This window comes from Crocodylus siamensis, chromosome 5 (genome assembly GCF_052110815.1).
Source record: "Crocodylus siamensis isolate JL-2025a chromosome 5, ASM5211081v1, whole genome shotgun sequence".
Classification (NCBI taxonomy): domain Eukaryota; kingdom Metazoa; phylum Chordata; order Crocodylia; family Crocodylidae; genus Crocodylus; species Crocodylus siamensis.
The window spans coordinates 143,081,668-143,101,490 of record NC_143399.1 but is presented as its reverse complement, the minus strand read 5'-3'; the positions used below and the strand labels follow the sequence as shown (position 1 = coordinate 143,101,490).

At 40.9% G+C, this 19,823-nt stretch overlaps 1 protein-coding gene across 10 annotated transcripts in view; it reads left to right on the top strand.

Moving 5' to 3' along the window:
• LOC149864690 (ubiquitin-conjugating enzyme E2 E1) overlaps window positions 1-19,823 on the top strand; it is a 61,354-nt gene that overhangs the window by 39,969 nt on the left and 1,562 nt on the right. For all 10 annotated transcript variants that reach the window (XM_090046536.1, XM_090046534.1, XM_090046533.1 and 7 more), the window contains 2 exons: window positions 8,098-8,230; window positions 19,290-19,437. In XM_090046536.1, coding sequence (XP_089902662.1) covers window positions 8,098-8,230; window positions 19,290-19,437 — 281 coding nt within the window. The remainder of the gene's footprint in view (window positions 1-8,097; window positions 8,231-19,289; window positions 19,438-19,823) is intronic.

The window sequence follows — 19,823 nt, the reverse complement described above, 5'->3', positions numbered from 1 at the left end:
AAAATACAGAAATACTCCGTTTATGAGACTACTTAGTATTCCCTACAGATTGTAGATGTTATGCACCTATGTAATACATACTAAATTTGGAAACGAGCTCTGATTTTTCTGAAGGGTTCCCTCCTCCCCATCAGCAGCTAATAGTCCAATTGACAAATGGCAGGAAGGAAACAGTGACAGTAAAAATAACACAAGGTTAAGTTGGCAGAACATGGCTTTAACCATCACATCTTTCTGTCATTTTAAATAAGCCATTACTAATTGTTAGGCAAGTCAGATTTCTTTCCACTCTTCCTGATTTGTCTTATTGTTTCCTGTGCAGGTTATCATTTAACGGGAAAGGGAAGGTCAAATGTAAGCGAGTTTGTCCTCTCCCTTTTCCCTATGTATTTGAAATATCATTTTGCAGAGAAAATGAAAACAGATTTGCATAGGGTAAGAGTAATTCCACTGACATTTCAAAATATGGCATTTCATGTACTTGCATACTTAAATAGAGGCATGTAATGTAACCATGGGCTTCTGAAAACAGTCACCCTTTCTGTAGTGGGATTGGAAGCTTAGCAACCGTTCCTGCGCACGGTAGGACAAGCCTCCAAAGAGCGGTGCCAAAGGAAGCCTAGGAAGGAGAAGCCATTGCTGGGGAAAACGGAAGGCCTTGGGGCGTGGAGCAGTTCAGATTTATTTTGAATTTTGGAACCAGCATTAAATGGATAATTTCTCCTGAACCTTCTTACTAGGACTTGCTTCTAAATTGAAGTGATTACTGTTAAACTAAATAGAACTTCAGCGCACCCTTGGGAATACTCTACATCTCTTCCTAACCTCCCCAATCACTGAGCTTCTCTTTTTTTAAGCTCAGAGTAGAGTTCAAAAATCAAACTTTGCAGCACAGCCTTCTAGTACGTTTTGCCTTTTCATAAACCTTTTTAAGTAGCTTCCTAGCAGTTTCAAAACTGTGTATTGCTGGGAATAAAAATAGCAAGTCGTGGTCCTGTGAGCTCTCTTGGGCACAATCCACCTTGTCCTGGTGAGGAAAGGTGGTAGGTGCTTCCTCTGGGAGTAAATACTGCTTTCAGTACTTGTTTTAAGCTCTTCAAAATGGAATATGTTGCTGTTTAATTTTCAGCTTGGGCAGACCAAATTTTCTTGCATGTATCTTTTCCCTCAAAACTCCCTTTTAGTTAGCTAAAGAACTAATTGGATTTAAGACAATTGTTTGGAACACTAAAACAGAAAAGCTGTGTGTGCTGCCTCTCTCCTCTTGGGAATACAGTAGGATTTGTAAGGTATTTACAGGTATTTGTGCGATTAATGTGACTGCCACTTTAAATTTAGACAGAAAATACGGAGAACTTCAAGAAACATATTTGGTTACAACTTAATGCTTTAAAACCGTGCACTCACAGTGCTTTACAAAGGGAATTAAGTCTCATTATCACCATTTTCAGGTGACATCACTAACAGTAGGACATATACTATCTTTCCTATCTTGCCTTCCCTGCTGGCTCCTTTAAGGTGCCAGTCGGTCTCACCCCTGCTCTCTTTTTCTCCCACCCCTCGTGCTGCTTGTAGGCATTTTCTCCTTGGTCAGTCCATCATTTGTAGTTAGTTCTGACACCACAGAGCAGTTTGTGGCTGTCTCTAATGAAAGTGGGTAGAAATACTGTTTGGATTGATTTGGTCGTGTCATAATTCAGTGCTTTACCATTTAAACTGCCAGAGTTGCCCAGAAGGGGCTGTGGCAGTATGTCATTATTTTGGGATGGTTCTCGCCTTCCCTTTTTATAATCTTTTCCTTTCCCCCCCACCCCCTTTGATCTAAAATGAGACTGAAGAAGAAAGATTCCAGCTTATTATAATTGTTTTCAATGAAATATTTTTATGTAAATGACCAATGGTGTCATCTTAACTTCAGTCTTGGCTGGACAGATTCCTTTCCCAGTACCTTTTTTTGATCTTTTGGTGCTTACTTAGACGACTGTAGAAGGACACTAACTTGTGCAATGTCAAAAGCTTACAAAACATATGAAATGAAATTGTTGTAGAAAGCAGGGCACGTACCAAGTAGGTTTTCTTCTCTCCTGGGAAGGAGGAGAGTGGCAGGGATGCAGCTGCCTGCTACCCTGAAGCCCTTACTCATCAAGTGTTTAGTAACAGTATTATTACATGTTTGCATTGTAGACCAGGGGCAACCCAGGTATAGCCTGCAGGCTGAATCTAACCCATGGAGCCATGTCATCCAGCTCACAGGACTCCCCACAGGTCCAGAAATTTGGTGGCAGGAGGGTGGCAATAGCGTTAACTACCAGAGCTGCAACAATTAATGCTGCCACTGCTCACCCTGTCACCACATTTTGAGACCCATAGGAACCCCCATAAGGTAGATGGCATGGCTTCACAAGCTGGATCTAGTCTGTGAATTGGCCCCACAGTAGATCCAGCCTATGAACCAGCCCCACACCACTCATCCAGCCCACCGCTGTAGGTCAGAATGGCCATTTTGTGCAGCTTGTTGGTGGAGGTAGGGATGTCTTATTGTTTGTATTTGTACAGGGCTCAACATAGCAAGGTCCTGATCTATGACTTGGACTCTAAGGCACTAATACAAATAATGAAGGATAATCATATTTCTAGCAGCTGAAATGTGTGTGGGAGGTAATTATTTCTAAAATTTATAGTTGCTCATTTCTGTACGTCTTAAAAATGAGATCATGACTAAAGGAAGAATTTTTTTTCTAAATATACTTTGATGTTCCCATTTTTTTAATACTTTTGAAATGGAATACCATGTAATACAAAATTCCTGGAGGAGGGGGAACAAGCATGCTTAGTACAGAATTTCCTAGCTTTGTATGTTTAAATGATTTATTAAACTCTCACCAACCATGTTAAGACTGCACCCCACTTTCCACCTAGTGTCTTCTTGTCTCTGCAGACTGACCAGAAGCCCCTCATCTTCTACAAAAGAGCAGGACTTCGTGTATCTGTGTCTGACTCTCTCTACCTCCTCCCCTTATCTTTGTGATTAAAGGTTGGGATCTGCACCATGTATTCCGTTTGTTCTCCTGGGTAGAGTTTTAACAATAGGTAAATACAAGGTCAGATCCTGGATCCCATGAATAAGGGGCTCTACTGAATGTTTTGCTCTTTTCATATTGAATGCCCAAAGTTGATTTGTCTGCTTGTAGAGTATTTTGCTGTTGGATCTGTTTTAAGGGAAATACAGTCTGTTTGACATTATGTAGCAAATTAAGTACTTTGAATCCTCTTACTAATAGGCACAGTTGAGGCTCCATTTTTTTACTTTAATAGCAGTTTAATAATGTGATAATTGTATAGCCATTTATACACAAGTCCTTATTCAGGCACCAATGTTGTTGTTGCCACCATTGTTTTACTATGAGAAAAAAATAAAAAGTTTCTGGGAGGGTGTGTCATTTCAAAATTCTTACTTTTTAGTCTGTATGATTCAAGTATTACGCTGGATGGAAGATTTTTGTATGTAAATTCTATAAAACTACACTGTCAGATCATAGAGTTTTACTGAAATAAATTTTGCCACTTTCATTTTTATGCAAATGCAAAAAAAAATCATGTTTCAGTTTTATGCCTCCTGTTTGCTTTTTTTTTTTTTTAAGTAAGCCTGCTGCTGTTACAGAGCAGAAATCATTTAGATTCTGTTCTGCTTAGAAATTCCTAATTTGTTTTCAGCATTTTTTGTGGGTGGGTTTGAGCCCTCTGAAATGAGTAGTTTCTGCAGGATTTTTGTTGTCATCTTCCTTCTCCAGAGGGATGTTGCATCAAGGCAGCCCTTCTGGTTTGGTTTAGGTTCTTCCTGTTAGAACCAGAACTAGGATCTAGAATAGAAACCATGATCAGGGATTGTAGCAGGAGCTAGCGGTGGTATAGCTCCTTTGAAATACTTGCTAGTTTTCCATGGACTGCTGAAGTGAATTGTGACTAATGAAATTGTCCTTGCTCACATCATCCTGACAGGTTGACCTAAGGCTGTCTATAGCATTTTAAGTGACTCTCTTAACCCTTAGAATGAATATACGCCTTCTCACTATCCAGTCTGACTTATTTATCTAACCCTCATTACCATTGTATTTGAGTGCTGCACAATTTTTTTAATTTACTTCTTACAATAATACCACTGTGAGGTAGGGAAATACTACTATCTGCATTTAACATAAGACAAACTGAGACGCAGAGGAACTATCATCCACCTTAATTCAAAGAAATGGTGTGTGGTATCACAGAGTTGCCAACAGGTCTTAGCTAGTAAAATCCTAGAAAGCACAAAGCCATTTGTAGTGTACGTCAGCCTGATAAGTGATAACGCACTTGAGAACCTTGGGCTGCCTGCTTGTATTTAGACTGACCTACTAGTAATTGTGTGAATAACAGCTATTTATTCACACCAGGGTTTTAGCACCTATTAGCTAACACAGTCAATTTCAGTAATTTCTAATGTAGACACAGCCTAAGTGACTTGTCCAAGGTCACCCAGGAAGTCAGTGGCAGAGGAAGGGATGAACCTGGGTCTCAAGTCCCTGCCTGGTATCTAAGCACAGAACCATTCTACTTCTCATGTTTAAACCCCTCCCAAGTGGACTCTGCATATATGCATTATTGGTTGCTTTTCTTCCTCAGTGTCAGAAAGCTAATAAGCCTATCTGGGTTTCATACCAGCTTTTTCCTCTTTTCAGCCCCTGGTGCAGGTATCTCGATCGGCTTATTTCCAAGGCTGAGAAAATATGATAATTTGGCAACGCAGGCTAGAGGGAAAGGTTCTTGGCAGAGCAGGTCAAGGCCAACTGGTACTTTATGCAAACAGAAGTCTGAATGTAGCTATACACAGATTCTCCCTTCATAGAACTTACTAAGCATTTTCTCCAAACATAGGAAGCGTGCCAGTCCTTGAGTAAAAGTCACCTTGGTGCCAGCCAGTTTACTAAGAATGTCAGCCTCATGATAGCCAAAGTGTGACATAGAAAGTGATGTAATTGGAACAGTTGTGTAAAAGGACAGAGTAAAACTTCAGTGAGCGTACTTTGCCCTGTACTTCACGGGAAGTTATTGTCAGATACGCTTTAACAAAATGCATGGCATCTAGATAGGCTGAGATGATTGGGGGTGGGGGGGTGGGAAGGAGGAGAAATAACGTTCTTTGAAACTATATTAACAGTTTTTCCTTCCTTGCAACACTCTATTTATGGATTTAATGAAGTATGTTGTAACCTCATATTGTCTGCTTGTAATGGAATCTGTTTATATTTTTTTTAAGTTGCCTTCAGAAGGGCTAGGATTGGACAGCTGGAAAGTGTTTGTATTAGTATGTTGTAGATACTTAAGTATATTGGTCATGCAGTTCAGCGGAGGTGTCAGTTTTTTGCTTATGAACTGTACATCTACGTATTGATGAGTTCTGTTGAAAAAGATAATTGCAAAGGATTTCAAACAGAGAATGTAATCCCTCACCTTTCACTTCTCTTTTTGTATCTTTGCTAATGTTAATGCCATTGCACTTAAGCTACATTCCAATATCATCACTTTTCTATTAAGCACTTGGTACTGAGCTGCTTGGATATTACCTAATCCTAATTTAAAACCAAGTAATACTGCATTCTGTAACTGACTCATGCCTCCCCCTTTCAGTCTGCTCTTTATACAAAATCAATGATGCTACTTAAAAATTGAAATTCTACGGCTATTCCACAGGGTTAATTGAAATGAAAGGTTTGAAAGGTAAGCTTCTGTACATCGCTTTGATTAAAATATCTGGGAAAAAATCTGTTTTATAAAGATGTAAGGGATATACAAAGTTCTAGGAGCATATTGCTTCATATGTGGAAATAATTGCAACTTGACTAGCGATTTATTCTAATTGAAACTCTAATGGGGTATAAAAGATTTCAAACACTGTTTGAAGTCAGCAGTTCTTTATTGAGTGTCCTTTGGGTTCAAACTAGAAATAAAATGCAAAATAAAGTATTGAAACATTTCTTATTGGTTCAGAGGACCATGGTTAGTGCTAATCACATATCATGTTTTTTGAACATTGAAGTACTCCCAATTGACAGCTTTTGCTTTATGAATTACAACAGTAAATTGCTATTAACAAACTAGTTCCTGTTCCATTCAGTAGTTCCATCTTAAGGAGGTTAGCTGGTGCAACTTGGAGTAATGATAGTGTTTCAGCAGGTTGATAATACCTCTCAGTGGTAATTCCTTGGAGTGGTAGTTAAGGAGACCCAAGAGAGTCTTTTTCAATAAGTTTGCACAGTTAAGCTGGTACCTGTCAAGAGCCAGGGCATCTTGTAGAAATACAGTAGTTTCATCCTATTCCACTGTAGAGAGTAACTGTAGAGCTAGGTATCAAAAGTATAGATCTGTATGGGGAAAAAAGGATGTCACATCCTTCAAGGTGCTGAGGATAGAATGGGTTTTGCTTCAAGTGCCAAACCATGTAAAGCTTTGTGTTTTGATGAGGAAAAATCTTTTGACCACCGTGCAGTGTGTAACATCTTTGCAGGATTTACAAAATGTAATAGATTTGTCTCCCCTTCTCTGCCTTCCACCCCAAATATTCTCATAGTAGTAGCTTCTCTATCAGGAGTTAATTATGCAAGTATTATGGCAGTGGTGCTTCACCTTTTGGTACTACAAGCCAGATGAGTGGTGCAGGGCTGGTTCATGGAGCAGATGGGACTCTGTGCATTGAGACTGGGCTCCCAGGTTCTACACCAGCACCACTCACTGAGAGGGGCCCTGAGGCCCCACATCACCCCTGCATGCTAGTATTGGACCTAATACTAGCCCCATGTGCCTTGATCGGGCAGCGAGTTAGGGTTAGTTTAGTATAATGAGTAAAAAAGTTTTCATTTATCTTCCACCAACACATCAGGCTTCTTTGGATGGTATCAGGACAGTGAAATCCACTTTTTTTTGTAAAGGAAGGGGAGAAATTAATTCCAAAATCAAGGTGATTTTTATGGTGAATGCCCTATCAGCTGTCTGCCACTTCACCAAAGGGAGCATCAATTCTAGCATGTCATCTGAGTACATTTGTTGCATTTACACACACTCACATGCATACACAATTCTTAGATGAAATTCTTGGGTGACTGATTTCAAATCATTTGGGCCTTTTGAGCTTGAGCTTTCCTTAGAAATATTCAGAGACACCTTGTAGATGATTGGAACATGGGTGGTGAAAGTTCTCGGTACGACTAACATTTTTAAATCTTAACAGTGTAAAATTAGATGATGATTTGAGAGAGTTTGATTGTGATTTAACACTACATTTTATTTGAGTATATGAAAAATAGCTCTGTAAGATAGATGGACAGCAACATGAGGAAGAATCCATTTGGCTTCATGTTAGAAATTATTACATGCAAAATGTACGATAGCCAGGTATGAATAATTTTTGACACCATAAACTATCGTGATCTATTTATTTTTTATCCACTTAATTATGGCGAATAAAATACCATTCAGTAATAATGTAGGACACTAAAAAAAGCAATAACAAAAATGCCCTTAGTTACATTAAATTTAAATAAAAAATACCACGTAAGTACAATAAGAATATTTTTCTCCATTCTCTTACTTGTTTAATAAAGAAACATTAAGCAAGCTTCAAATTCTTAAGGCTTCGCTCCTGGGATCCCTTTAATACAGTTGTATTAATACTGAGTCCTTTCTGCAACAGTAAGAATTTCATCTTTTGAAGCTGTTTAGAATAATACTAGTGACATTTCTTGTGTTGAACTGGGGCTTCTTGAAGTATTTCGTAAGGAATCATGGGATATGTATTTAATGGTGCTGATAGAGGCAGAATTTTTAAGTCCCTAGAATCGCATTCCCTTTTTCCTTAGACCTCTGCCATACACAATGTACCAGTTAAAGTTCACCAGTAGTTGAGGTGTCCATATAGGATTTTAATTTTGTTCTTTGTTAAAGTCCTAACATCTTCGTGGTACAATAAATATCATGTTGCTGAGATTCAGCTATATTGTGGAAATATATTAGATCATATTTAAGTCATAGCTTTGCCTTCAAATTGTATTTATTTTTGCTTCACAGTGCGGGCCCCAAAGGTGATAACATCTATGAATGGAGGTCGACTATTCTAGGACCTCCAGGCTCAGTATATGAGGGTGGAGTTTTCTTCCTTGACATCACATTTACACCAGAATATCCATTTAAGCCTCCAAAGGTAAGAAAGAATTAGCCTACTGTTTTATGCTGCAAATATTCTACCAATTAGCGAGTAGTACTCAGTACTGACCGGACACTCGGTGCATTTGAAATCTGGTCAGTTTTAAAAAAAAAAAAAGCAAAAAAAAAAAAAGCCAAGATAGATTAACTTCAAGTACTATGTCTGTATTTCCTAGCCAGTTTTGATAGCTTTTTCAATTGCCTGCCTTCCCTCCACTTCAGGGGATGATGGAAAAATCCTACGCAAAGAAGGGAAACAAACAGCTTATAAACTTACTATGTACAATGTGCTGTGAAATGCACAGAATAAGAACAGAAAGCAGAGAAAATATCTGATTTTTCTAATCTCTGTGGTAAACATGGGTGTTTTTGTAACAATAGTAATGATGATAATTTAAAAGAAATAAGATAGCAGGGTAATTTAAGTTTCCAGGGTTCTGTTAGGAGTTTGCTTATTGTTGATTTACATTGTATGGTGGCCATCGCTTTGGTGGTTTCTGGGTGCAGATTATAATTAGAAAGCCTCTTGTGTTCTAGCAGTATATCATTGTGAGTAAATATTGTTTTATTGTTCGTGCAGTTGAACTCTTTAAAAAAAAAAAAAAAAAAAAAAAAACCTAAAAAAAACAGTTGGGTTGCAAGTACAGTTAGTTGTATTTAAGTTGCATGTTTACCTCAAATTTGCAAACACTTGCATTTGCTTATCTTTATACATGAGTAGTCCCAGTGACGAGTAAGCAAATACATAAGTGAGGGGAGCTTAGCCTGAGAGCTAGCCTGTGCTAAAAAGTTGTGTCAATTTAGCTATACCAACATAGGTTTACCATCAGTCTTTCCTAATGTGGACATGACTTGCTGCTTTTGCTGGTCTGGTTTATACTAGTTCCCCAAACAAAATAAACCGAACCCTTCTATAGCTACTTTTTCAGTAGGGCTTGGCTTTACTATAAAAATGTAGTTAAAAAATAAACAAACAAACCCATTCTCCTAAGCAACGTTACTATATTGGCACAAGTCTCAGACCTTGTCTAGATGGTAAGCTTGCTGAAGCAAGGATTGTTCATTTTTTTTTGTGTCTATACCCTCAGTATCTTTAGCCCAAGCAGACTGAGTAGGCATGGAGCTGCACCCATACAGATAAGACTATGGTCCTGAGTGGTGCACAAGTGGCAACAGTGGTTCAGAACATCAGTTCTCAATGTGACTGCGATTGTCGCAACAAAATCATCATATTTTATGGATTGCGACCTCCCTGGCATAAGGAGTTAATGGTATTGTTTAGACTGAACATCCAGAACTTGAAGAGTCTTTTGAAACGGTGAAAGTTTCTGAGGTGGGTCTTGGGCCATTGTTCTTTTTTGAGATCAGGAAGTAATAGGATGTTGGGATGGACTTATGCAGAACTGAATGGCATTTCTACTGTGGAGGATATCTAGTAGCAACTGGATACAAGTTGTGCCTATCACTGCATTAGAAGATTATTGAATTTTTTTTTTAAGGTAGAAGACCAGTATCCATGGTTTAGTGACTCTTCCCTTTCCATGAGAACCACCAATGCACTCTTGGCATGCCTCAGTCAAATTACTTCAGTGGAGATTTGTAGCAATTTGGAGTTTAGAGCATACCTGCAGCTGTCAGTACTCCTTGGATTTTTGAATTGTACTTTACTGACCCATTTGGGAAAGCCATGCTATAATCCAGGGCTGTGTGAAGCCTTGGTCCCCGATTCAATTCGGTGGCCGAATCTCTGAATCCAGATAAAATCAAGAGACCCTTTAATCTCTCCAAATTGAATCAGAACCCTCTGAATCAATTTGAAAAGATTTGGCAATTCAGACAGCTTTAAACATTTTTTCTACATGTCTCAAAATACCAGGTGGCTTGAGAATGCTGGGGCAGATGGGAGGGCACCTGGGGTCCCCCTGCAGCTGACTGCCGAGCCAGGGGGGCGCAAGGGGGTGGGGGCAGCACACTCCCCAGCAGACCCAGAAATGGACCAGAAGTACTTCCAGGTTCACCACCAAGCACACGGGGGGGGGGGCCCCCACACACTCTGGTAGGATGTTTCTTCTGCCCCACCATTGCAGCATTTACAAGCTGCCTCTGGTATATCAAGGTATGTAGAAAAACATTCATTTAAAGCTGTGTCTATGACCGAATCACTGATTCTCCAAATCAGCATCAAATCTCCAGATTTGGATTTGGCTGAATCGAACTGGGGACAGTGATCCAAATCAATAAATCAAATCACAGTCCCTGATTCAGGCCAAATCCGAATCGAATATGGCCTGTTTTGCACACCTCTACTAAAATCCATATTTACTTAAGAACTGAGCACCTACTGTCCTTCCAGTGAAGTCTAGCATGCTAATCTCCCACAAGAAGGCATGTACAGGAGCTCTTTTACTCAAAAGACATTTTTGGCAGTTTTTTTGGGGGGGGGGGCAGGGAAGGGGTTATCAGTAGCCTTATATCCTTTGACAGTCACCTCAGTGTATTTGTGCTACCTGCCCATCTACCTTTTACCTTGCAGTTCTGCTAAAATGACTCAATTCAAGAATGTGGGGGAGAGAACTATTAGGGGCTGCAGGGATGTGCTCCCCAGTGACTTTTCTGAAGGTCAGTCTGCAGTTCATCATAATGGGTGCCAGTCTGAATTCTTTTCATAGCATTAAAAATAAACCCCCACATTTTTAATTGTGTGAAGTTACTTCAGAGAGGCATCACTGTGGCTGCAAACAGGCATTGCCCCTGTGCTACCATACTTTTTTTTTGTTATGGCAACACAAAACCTGGGTGATGCCACAAATAGCAAAAATGCCTTTTCTGACAGTCATCTTTTCATTTATGGTGGGAGAGCATGGTTTAGCAGCAATGGGCAGACACTCCTAGGACTAGAGCGGTTCAGTCCTGTAAGACAGTGGCTGTGGGCACCTCACACCAACCTGGGGTGTGTATCTGCATGTGTTAAGTGGAAAAGCCCATTGCCTTCCCTACTCTGCACTTGCAGATGAGCACCTTGGGAATACACCTGCCAGTGCAGAGGTGTGGAAGCTGGGTTCCCCACTTTGTACCTTCAGAGGAATTCCCAGGGCATGTGTCTGCGGGTGCAGAGGGGCCCAATCCTGCAGAGGGATTCACAGGTTGCATGTCTGCAGGTGATGGCAGATGCAGGCCATGACAGCCTGCAAGGGATTCCCTGGGCGTGCGTTTCACAATGCCTCACTCCAGGTGCTGCCTGCAAGTGCGGAGGGGGTTCCCCCCTCTGTGCCTGCCCAGGAGTCTGCGCCACACACATCCATGCTGCTGCTCTCCAACTTGGGGCACAGCACCCAGGGCTGTCATCCTGCAGGATCAGATCCCCCAAAGCCCTAGAAGTAGCAAGAGCCTGACCCTGTGGGACAGTAGCCCTGGGTGACATCTGTAGACTGTAGAATAAAGCAGAACAGCTCTGCCAGAATACATCTCGGCTCAACTGAAGTCACTCCAAATACAACATCCATTTATGCCCTATATGTAATAGAATTGCATTTTATTACCAACAGAATCCCAAGCTGGTTTATAAAATATGCGGTGCTTCATTTGGCACTGAAATGCCCTGGGATTGGATATAAAACACGGAAATGGCTTAACAGCGTGCAGCAGCATGATACCAGTAGAGTAGGACAAGAAGCGAATAATATCCTGTACCAGGTGAAACAGAACTGGTTGTACCATTATGATGACACATGCTGAAGCAGTGGAATGACTGAAGGACACTTTTAAAAGCCTTATCCTTGGAAGAAGTAAACTGACTAGAATGTGATTGGACCAGTTCCCTTTGAATCTTCCTTGGGACGTCTTCAAAGCATAGTTGGAAAAGAACTTCTACACCCTTTAGATACCTGTTTTAATTCTTGAAGGGACAGGTTGATTTAAGGCTTCCCTAGGGCAAAGTGCCTATTGTGAAACATTTTTCAGAGCTTGGTCAAAGAGGCAGCACGCTTGAAAGAACAAGATCATGATAATCCTGTCAAATTGCCAGTCCATCACCATGCAAGTGAGAGGAAGGAGGTAGTGAGGGTTTCCCAACCACTGACAAATGCAAGGAGGCCTGTGCTGTATCAGGAAATAATTATAAAACAAGGACACAGAGGTCTAATTGTTGAGGATTTGGATAGTCTCAAGTAGAGGAGGGTTGAGGCAAGCAGAGGAAGTGGCACCTCCTAGAAGAGCCCTGACCACACATGCGTTATGAATGAGACTCCTCTGGTTTCTAACTGACTTGGCAAAGAATCTCTTTGAAGTGAGGCTGTCTTTATGTATAGTGGAGGAGGACGACTGACAGGCATACTATGCATTTGCTGTTCTGTTGCAAAAGCTTCTTGTGTTATGCATAGTCAACTTCGTTTTCACACTAATCCACTGAGACCTTTACCATTACGCACTACTTGAAAGCTTGCTCGGCTTGTAACTTAGTGTCAGTTGAGCCTAACCACTATCAGGTGCCTCTGCACTCCCTGCTGTTTGTTTGCCTTCTTAGTTAGAAGTCTGGAAGAAAAAGTTTAAAAACATTTATTGAATGACCACTGACTGCAAATGGGCTCACAAGAAATCTTCCTTCTGTTTACAGAGAAGGAGAAAGCATACCTGACTTACACACCACCTTCTTTCCTTCTTTCTCTGTCGTGTGTGGCCGTATTCTTTTCTTTGTTTCCCACAGGGGAGTGTGATAGAGCTTGGTGCTTGTAAAGAGCCAAGTACTTGAAATCTGTCATAAATGAGCTCGGTGCTTAAGAGAGGTTTAGCAGAATTGCGCTCAGCAGACCAGATCCTCTGTTATAAAATTGGCTTAGCTCCACTGTACCGTGTGGGAATTCTTGAGAAGTCTGTTAAGAAGGGAAATACTGCAGTTTTCCTTGCATTTAGTATTTTTTGTCCCTGTTGGAGATGTTAGTAAGGAGAATCCTTATCAAATGGGAAGTGATATGTTCAGCAGTGTGTTTTTGTTTGTTGTTTTTGCATTGCTTCAGATCAAGCTAAAATGTTGCCAAAACGGTTCACTCCTGAACTCATGGGACTTGAGACCAAAACAAGGTGTAATGTGGGTCTTATGGTGCTAAAGGCTTGGTTGCTGTTGCTGCTGCACCTTGCCTATGTACAGATGGGAAGACAATAGTCCTTACTCTGCGTTAGTAGATCTGAAATTGGAAAATGGAAGTGTTGAAGATTCTGGTTTTTAAAACTGGTCACCCAGTACAAGAAACTTACTCATAGAAACATACAGCTGGTACCAGATAACTTGTCTCTATGTTCTAAGCATGCACAGTGAAATTATATTTTATATTTTTAGATCGCTTTGTAAACACTTATGTTTTGGGCATTCTTATAAGGCATTAAGTGTTACCCTCACTTTGCAGATGAAAGAGATTAAGAATGTATGGTGAAGGCCATTAGGCCCTTGCAACTGAATTGGGGACTTAAGCGAGTTGCCACAAAGAAGTGGTGGGGCCAAGACCTGAATTTAAGAGCTCCTGGGTCCTAGAATCTTACATAGTTCTTAAGATTTTAGGCTGTTCTTCTGCAGTGTTGCACCACACAGTTTTGCTGGTTCCCAAGAGTAGCATCAGAGTAATTGTGGATGTTATTTGTGTTGAGGTGAAAAGAGTAGCTTAGGTTGACCTGATCTGTGCTTTGATCACTTGCATTAAAACCTCTAACCACTTCCTTCCCCCAACTCCCACTTTGCTGGTTGTATAAATTAGCCTTGCTTATCACTTATCTGTGTAAGTCATGGGATCAGCTTCATTGTATTTTTTCAAATGCTGCAGCTGTGCTTCACATTAATGCAGTGACTGAAAAGGAACTGTTTCAGGTGGGACCTTTCCAGACCGTGGTTCAGTTTCATTATATTTTTTTTGCTTTTCCATGTGGCTTAGTGTTCTCTTCCCTTAAGTGCCTCTCTGTAGTATCTAAATATCTGTGTCTTCTAGCTCTGGTTTGTGCTGATTTTTCTCTTGGCATCACTGCAGCATTTGTTTAAAAAAGAACACTAAACTTATTAAAGTGTGTGTGTATGTAGACAACTTCAAGTTAAAAACAAAATGTGGACCCATTTAATATTATTTATTATATAATATACAATAATAAATAGGTCCACATTTTATTTTTAACTTGAAGTTGTCTACACCACTGGCTTTTGTACCATCAGCAAAAATGGCAAATGGTGAACAGCTGGACTATATGTAGATTAGAACCATCCCAGAAGTCTGAGTTTCCACTTAAGTGGAAAGTTTAGATCCTTTCCCGCAGTTAGAGAGAGCTCATTTCAATGGACAAAACCACTCTTGTGCCTTAGCCTACCTCCTTAAATTTTTGCCAACCTGTACCTGCCAGTATATGAGAAGTTTTTGTTTGTTTGTTTTTCCTTCCTTGTTCTTGTAGTAATAAACCTGGATCATGCTTTGGTAGCAGTCTACTATTCTGAGAAACAGTCTGTTTTCTCAGTTTCCCAGTTTGCGTGCTGTGCACAAGCCAGGGTTGGCATTTCTGTCTTTGTAAATTAGAATTCTTCAGTTCTCTGTTAGTTTGAACTTCTGGGTGTCAGCCTACTCGTAGTTACCTATGTGAATAGATTTATGATGGCTTTTAACAAACTGACTTCTGAATGCTAACCTGCTAGCAGTTCAGGAAAGTGATCAGATCTGTAGGGCTAAGTACAGGTAGTCAAAAAGCCCGAGGCTGAATTGATTCAGTCTTTGCAAGTTAATGTAAGATGCACAGATTAAATTGAAACAGAAGTGAACAGACATTTACCTAGGATTCAAGAAATGCAGCCACATGCCTCCAGTGGCTTAGGCCAGAAGCCTGGGCAGGGGGAAGGTGCTGGAGCACAGCTCTCTGGCTGTGTGTTCACTTCCTCTTCCTGCTGCCCCCAAGGTCTCTGGGATTTGCAGTCCAGAATTACAGCAGCAAGACTCTGCAAGGTTGCTCATCACTTCTTCCTCCTTCCAGGTGCCTCTGGGATTTGTAGTCAACAGTTGCAGCCTGCAGTAAGTTTGAGTGGGGGAAGAGGTATTTAAACCCCCTCCTTCTCCCTGGCCCCAGACCCCAGCAGGGGCTTGCATGGGTGGGGTCAGTACTCACCCCCCCCCCCATGTATATTGAGCTGGATCCACAACCAGGTTTGCCCCCTACCTTTGTCAGCCAGCTCTCACTGCTCCAGCTAGGGAGCAGAGGGGTGGACGCAGCCCTGCTGTATTGCAAAGCATGCTGGGAGGCTGTAGGACTCTGATTTTAACTCCACCACTTCACTCCACCACTCGTTCTACCCCCACCCCCTTCTCAGCCAGCCAGAGCAGTGATAGTGTTCTGGCTAGGGAGGAGAGGGATGCGGCCAACCCTGCTTCCCCAGCTCAGCCCAGCTTCCCCAGCTCAGCCCAGGGCTGCAAAGCATCCTGGGATGCTGAGGGTCTGAGTTAGTTTGAACTAGGAAGGGTTCTGGGACCAGTTGCATAAACTGGTTTGACCCAAATCAGTTATGTCTCATACCGCATTCCAGCAGGCTTACCTTAAACTCATCTCAGCCATTTTGAATATGGTTTATGTGCACTGAACATATGTTCTGTTACAGGTTTAAACCAGTTTCTGATGACTTAAACCGGTTTATGTGTAACTTCTGTCCCTACCCTTAGAGACTGCTTGGAAACTCAGGGCAAAGCCATGACCAAGAACTGAACTTGCCTTTTAATTTACCCGACACATCTAAAACTGACTATGTTAGCACCTGTATCACCAAGATGGGTATCTGTTTAGCCTAATACGCGTGTCATGCCTCAGGAACAGAATAGTTGCTATGTTCCTCATCAGGGTGCATGGAGTTAAAAAATGGAGAGATGTTTTTCCATGTTCTGTATAGTTCACCTTTTAAGGTTCACTGTGCCAATTTCAGCAGCTGTGTTCTTTGTTCCCCTCAAAGTTAAGTCTTAAACAGAGGGCAGAGGGGGATACCATTCTCTCGGTCTTTGTTTTGATATTCAATATACTGTAATATGCAAAAGCAGGCACTTCCTTTTAAAAAAAAAAAATCAGAAACCTAAATCAAAATAATTTATAAGGAATGAAGTGTAAGGTCTCTGCAAGACAGCATAGTGTGGGTGTCTGGTGTGACAAGCTACTGCAATTCAAGGAACAAAAATAGCCTTGGCTCCTCCTGCACATGAGGAGTGTTCTTGGAAACTTAAAGATGCAGTACACAGAAACAAGAGGCATTGCAGTTTTGTAGCTGCATGTGTCGCACCCATGCTTTGTACTCGGAGACTGAGAGGGAAAGTCATGGCCAGCACTTTTGCATTGCTGAAAGTTTGCAGGCTCCAAGAAGGGAGTGCAGCAGCTATAAGGGTAGATGGGCAAATGTAGTGTGTGGGCCTAATCCCAGAAAAAACACTGGTGCACTCTTGTCATCATCCCACGTACCTACTGAATGTGCAGTTCACAAATACCCTTGTGACTGTTAAACAAACAATAAAATGTGTAGATAGCTGGTGAATTCTGGGGATTTAGGCCATGATCCCTGTAGCCCTTATTCATGCAAGCTGTTCCACTGGCTTCAAGGGGATTACTCACCGAATGAGAGAGGATTTCAGGACAAGACCACGAAGGCTTCTTTGCAGCCTGTGCTATATATCCTCCAGAACATGGGGCTGGGGTTCTGCTTTTTGTTGGGTGGATCTAGGTGACCTTGTTTCAAATCTGGCTGTCCGAAGTTAAGCTTCTAAATTTCATGTTTGGTATTATTTAGACTCCTAAATAATAGTGGACTGACTTTCAGAAGTGCTGAATTTTTTGAAGTCAATACAAGCTGTAGTTGCACTGAACCTTTGAATAATCTGGTGGCTTTACATAGGTTTGAGAGCCATTGGGAAAGAGAACTTGGTGTCTGATGTTAAAGCATTGGGCTATAAATGCTACTGTGAGGAAGAAGGTGCGTGTGTGTGTTAGTTCTCACACTAACTCTATGTATCCAAGTTTGAAAACTTTGACCATGTGTTTTTTTTATATGAATTAATGCACAGTAAAACTGTGTTGAGCTGCTGTATAGCCTTCACCAAGTCACTCTGCATGTTAGTCTCATCTTCAAAAAGGAAAGTATAATGTTTATATAAATTCTGTGGATTTAGGTAGTATGACCAGTGAAGAACCCTGGCTCTTAGTCCAAATAATCCAAATCTATTCTAGGATATTAGAAACGGCATATAATCCTAAAATGTTCAAAAATCATATTTGGTTTTGATTTAATTGGGGTTATTTTAAAAAGCCCTCAGGTTTTTAGAGAATACTCAGTTCAGATTTTCACTCTTTTTTTTTTTTCTGGAACTTTGAGGGCTATTTTTTTAATTAAAGTAAATGACTTGTTTACAGAAGCTGGAGCTTCAGCTATCACAAGATCTGAGAATACTGAAAAAGAAGGGCATTGAAAAAGTGTTCTTCTGTTCTGAGCTACTGTGAAATACAATGACAATGTTGACATCTTGGTCGTGACCAGAAGCTATCACCTGATGGTCTACCCCTGAAATGAATGTAGTTGCCTTGCTACATTAAGAGCAGAGATTGGCAACCTACGGGCTTGTTAGCTGGATGCAGCCCATGGACATGGGGCTCTGGTGGTTTTTGGCAGTGATTGCTTTATCCCAGTGCCACTGTGGGGGAAAAGCAGTGGCTGTGGGAAGTCTCCTTGTGCCACTGCAGAGAGAAGCGGTGGCTGCTGGAGCTTTCCTTGCAGTGTTGCAGATAGGAAAAAAAACAGCAATGGCTGAAGCCAGGTCTTAGCATGCACCTGAGTGCCCACCTCCAACCCAAATTTCAGCCCACAGCCAGAAAAGGTTGCCAGCTGCTGGGCTAGAGGATGTGTATCCATACTGTACAAACCACAACGCTCACAGTCCCTCTTAGAATGGAGACCAAGGATATGAGCATGGAGAGTGAGCTGTCCTTCTAGATTAGGAACTGGTCTTTCCTGGTTGACTGGAAAAGTAAAGGGGGGGGGAGGGGTCCACTGCATGGCTTATGTTTTTTACTTTTTTGAGAGATTCCACAGCCCTTGAATTCTAAGGGAGCTCCAGAAGGACAGCGTCCTTCTGACATTGGTGATTCAAAGTGAATTCAGTACAGGTATTGGCCAAATGTGCTGTTGGTCTCCATGGGCATTTAAATGGCAGACTTCAGTTTTCAGTCTGGCACTCTCCTAAGTAGTACATTTGGGAGGGAAATGAGCTGGTGTCTAGCTGAAATACTATTTGCAATTTAGAATTAGAAAGATTTCTGTAACACAGTATGATCAGTTTTTGGCAGCAATTTGGGGCAAGTTTGGCATAGAAAGTGACCATACCAGTTCCTCCACCAGTTCTTCCTCCACTTACGTGAAGCATCAAGAATTCATTTTTCCATTCGTATTATTTGTGTTTACAGATTATAGGATAAATTATTTCTAAACTTTTTTTTATTTTTAAGACCTATTTTCTAGTACATTGTAAACTAAAAATGAATTGAACTTTTGCTTCATACTTTTGTCCTACAAATGAATTATACCTGAAGGTGGCTCATCTTATGAAAGAAAAAATAGAAGAAAGATTATGACGGATGAGCTAGTTGGGGCTGGTCCTGCTTTGAGCAGGGGATTGGACTAGATGACCTCCTGCGGTCCCTTCCAACACTCATTTTCTATGATCTGAGGTCCCTTCCTATGATTCTATGAATAGTAATCAACCTGTGGTTTTAAAGGCTGATTTTAAAGTATTTTAATACAAACAGCTGGCACAAGAGGGCAGCAGCTCACCAGGAACGTAGAAACCCCCCTCATTTTTATGTTTGTTCTTATAAATCTGGTAATAAAGTTAGTATTTAACACTCTAGAAATATAAATTAAAGCTGAATATGATGTAAATATAAGTTTACGGGTTGGCTTTAAAGTGTTAATTTCACATTCCTCTTCTATGATTTTAAATGGATTACATTTATTAGTGTAGCTGCTTAGACTGCTAGATGTGTCAAACTACTCAAATTATTATTATTTTTTTTAGGTTACGTTTCGGACAAGAATCTATCACTGTAATATTAACAGCCAAGGAGTGATTTGCCTGGACATTTTAAAAGACAACTGGAGCCCAGCACTAACTATTTCTAAAGTTCTTCTCTCCATCTGCTCACTTCTCACAGATTGCAACCCTGGTAAGTCTGTTGCAGTCTGACAGATAACATTTGTAATGTTATTGCTCACCCAGCACTTTAATAGCTCGGGCCCTCATTCTGAACTGTTAGAGTTGAAAGGAACTTTGGCGTTTACTGCATTGCGCATAGTAGCATCAAGCTGGTGATTTAGAATTTCTGTATGCTCAAGGTCACCTGAGTACTCTGTTGCCTTCAGCAGATAATAGAAGTTTGTTTGATACTTTGCATGTCGGTAGCATAGATCTGTTCCTAAATTGCCCTATAAAAAACCAGCAAAAAAGCTTAGACCCTCATCCTGTAAGTGGAAAATCCAGCTAAAAGGAATAGTGTTTTTAATGGTCAGCACTAATGCAGGCATCTTGAGTTACAGCAAATTGATAATGAAT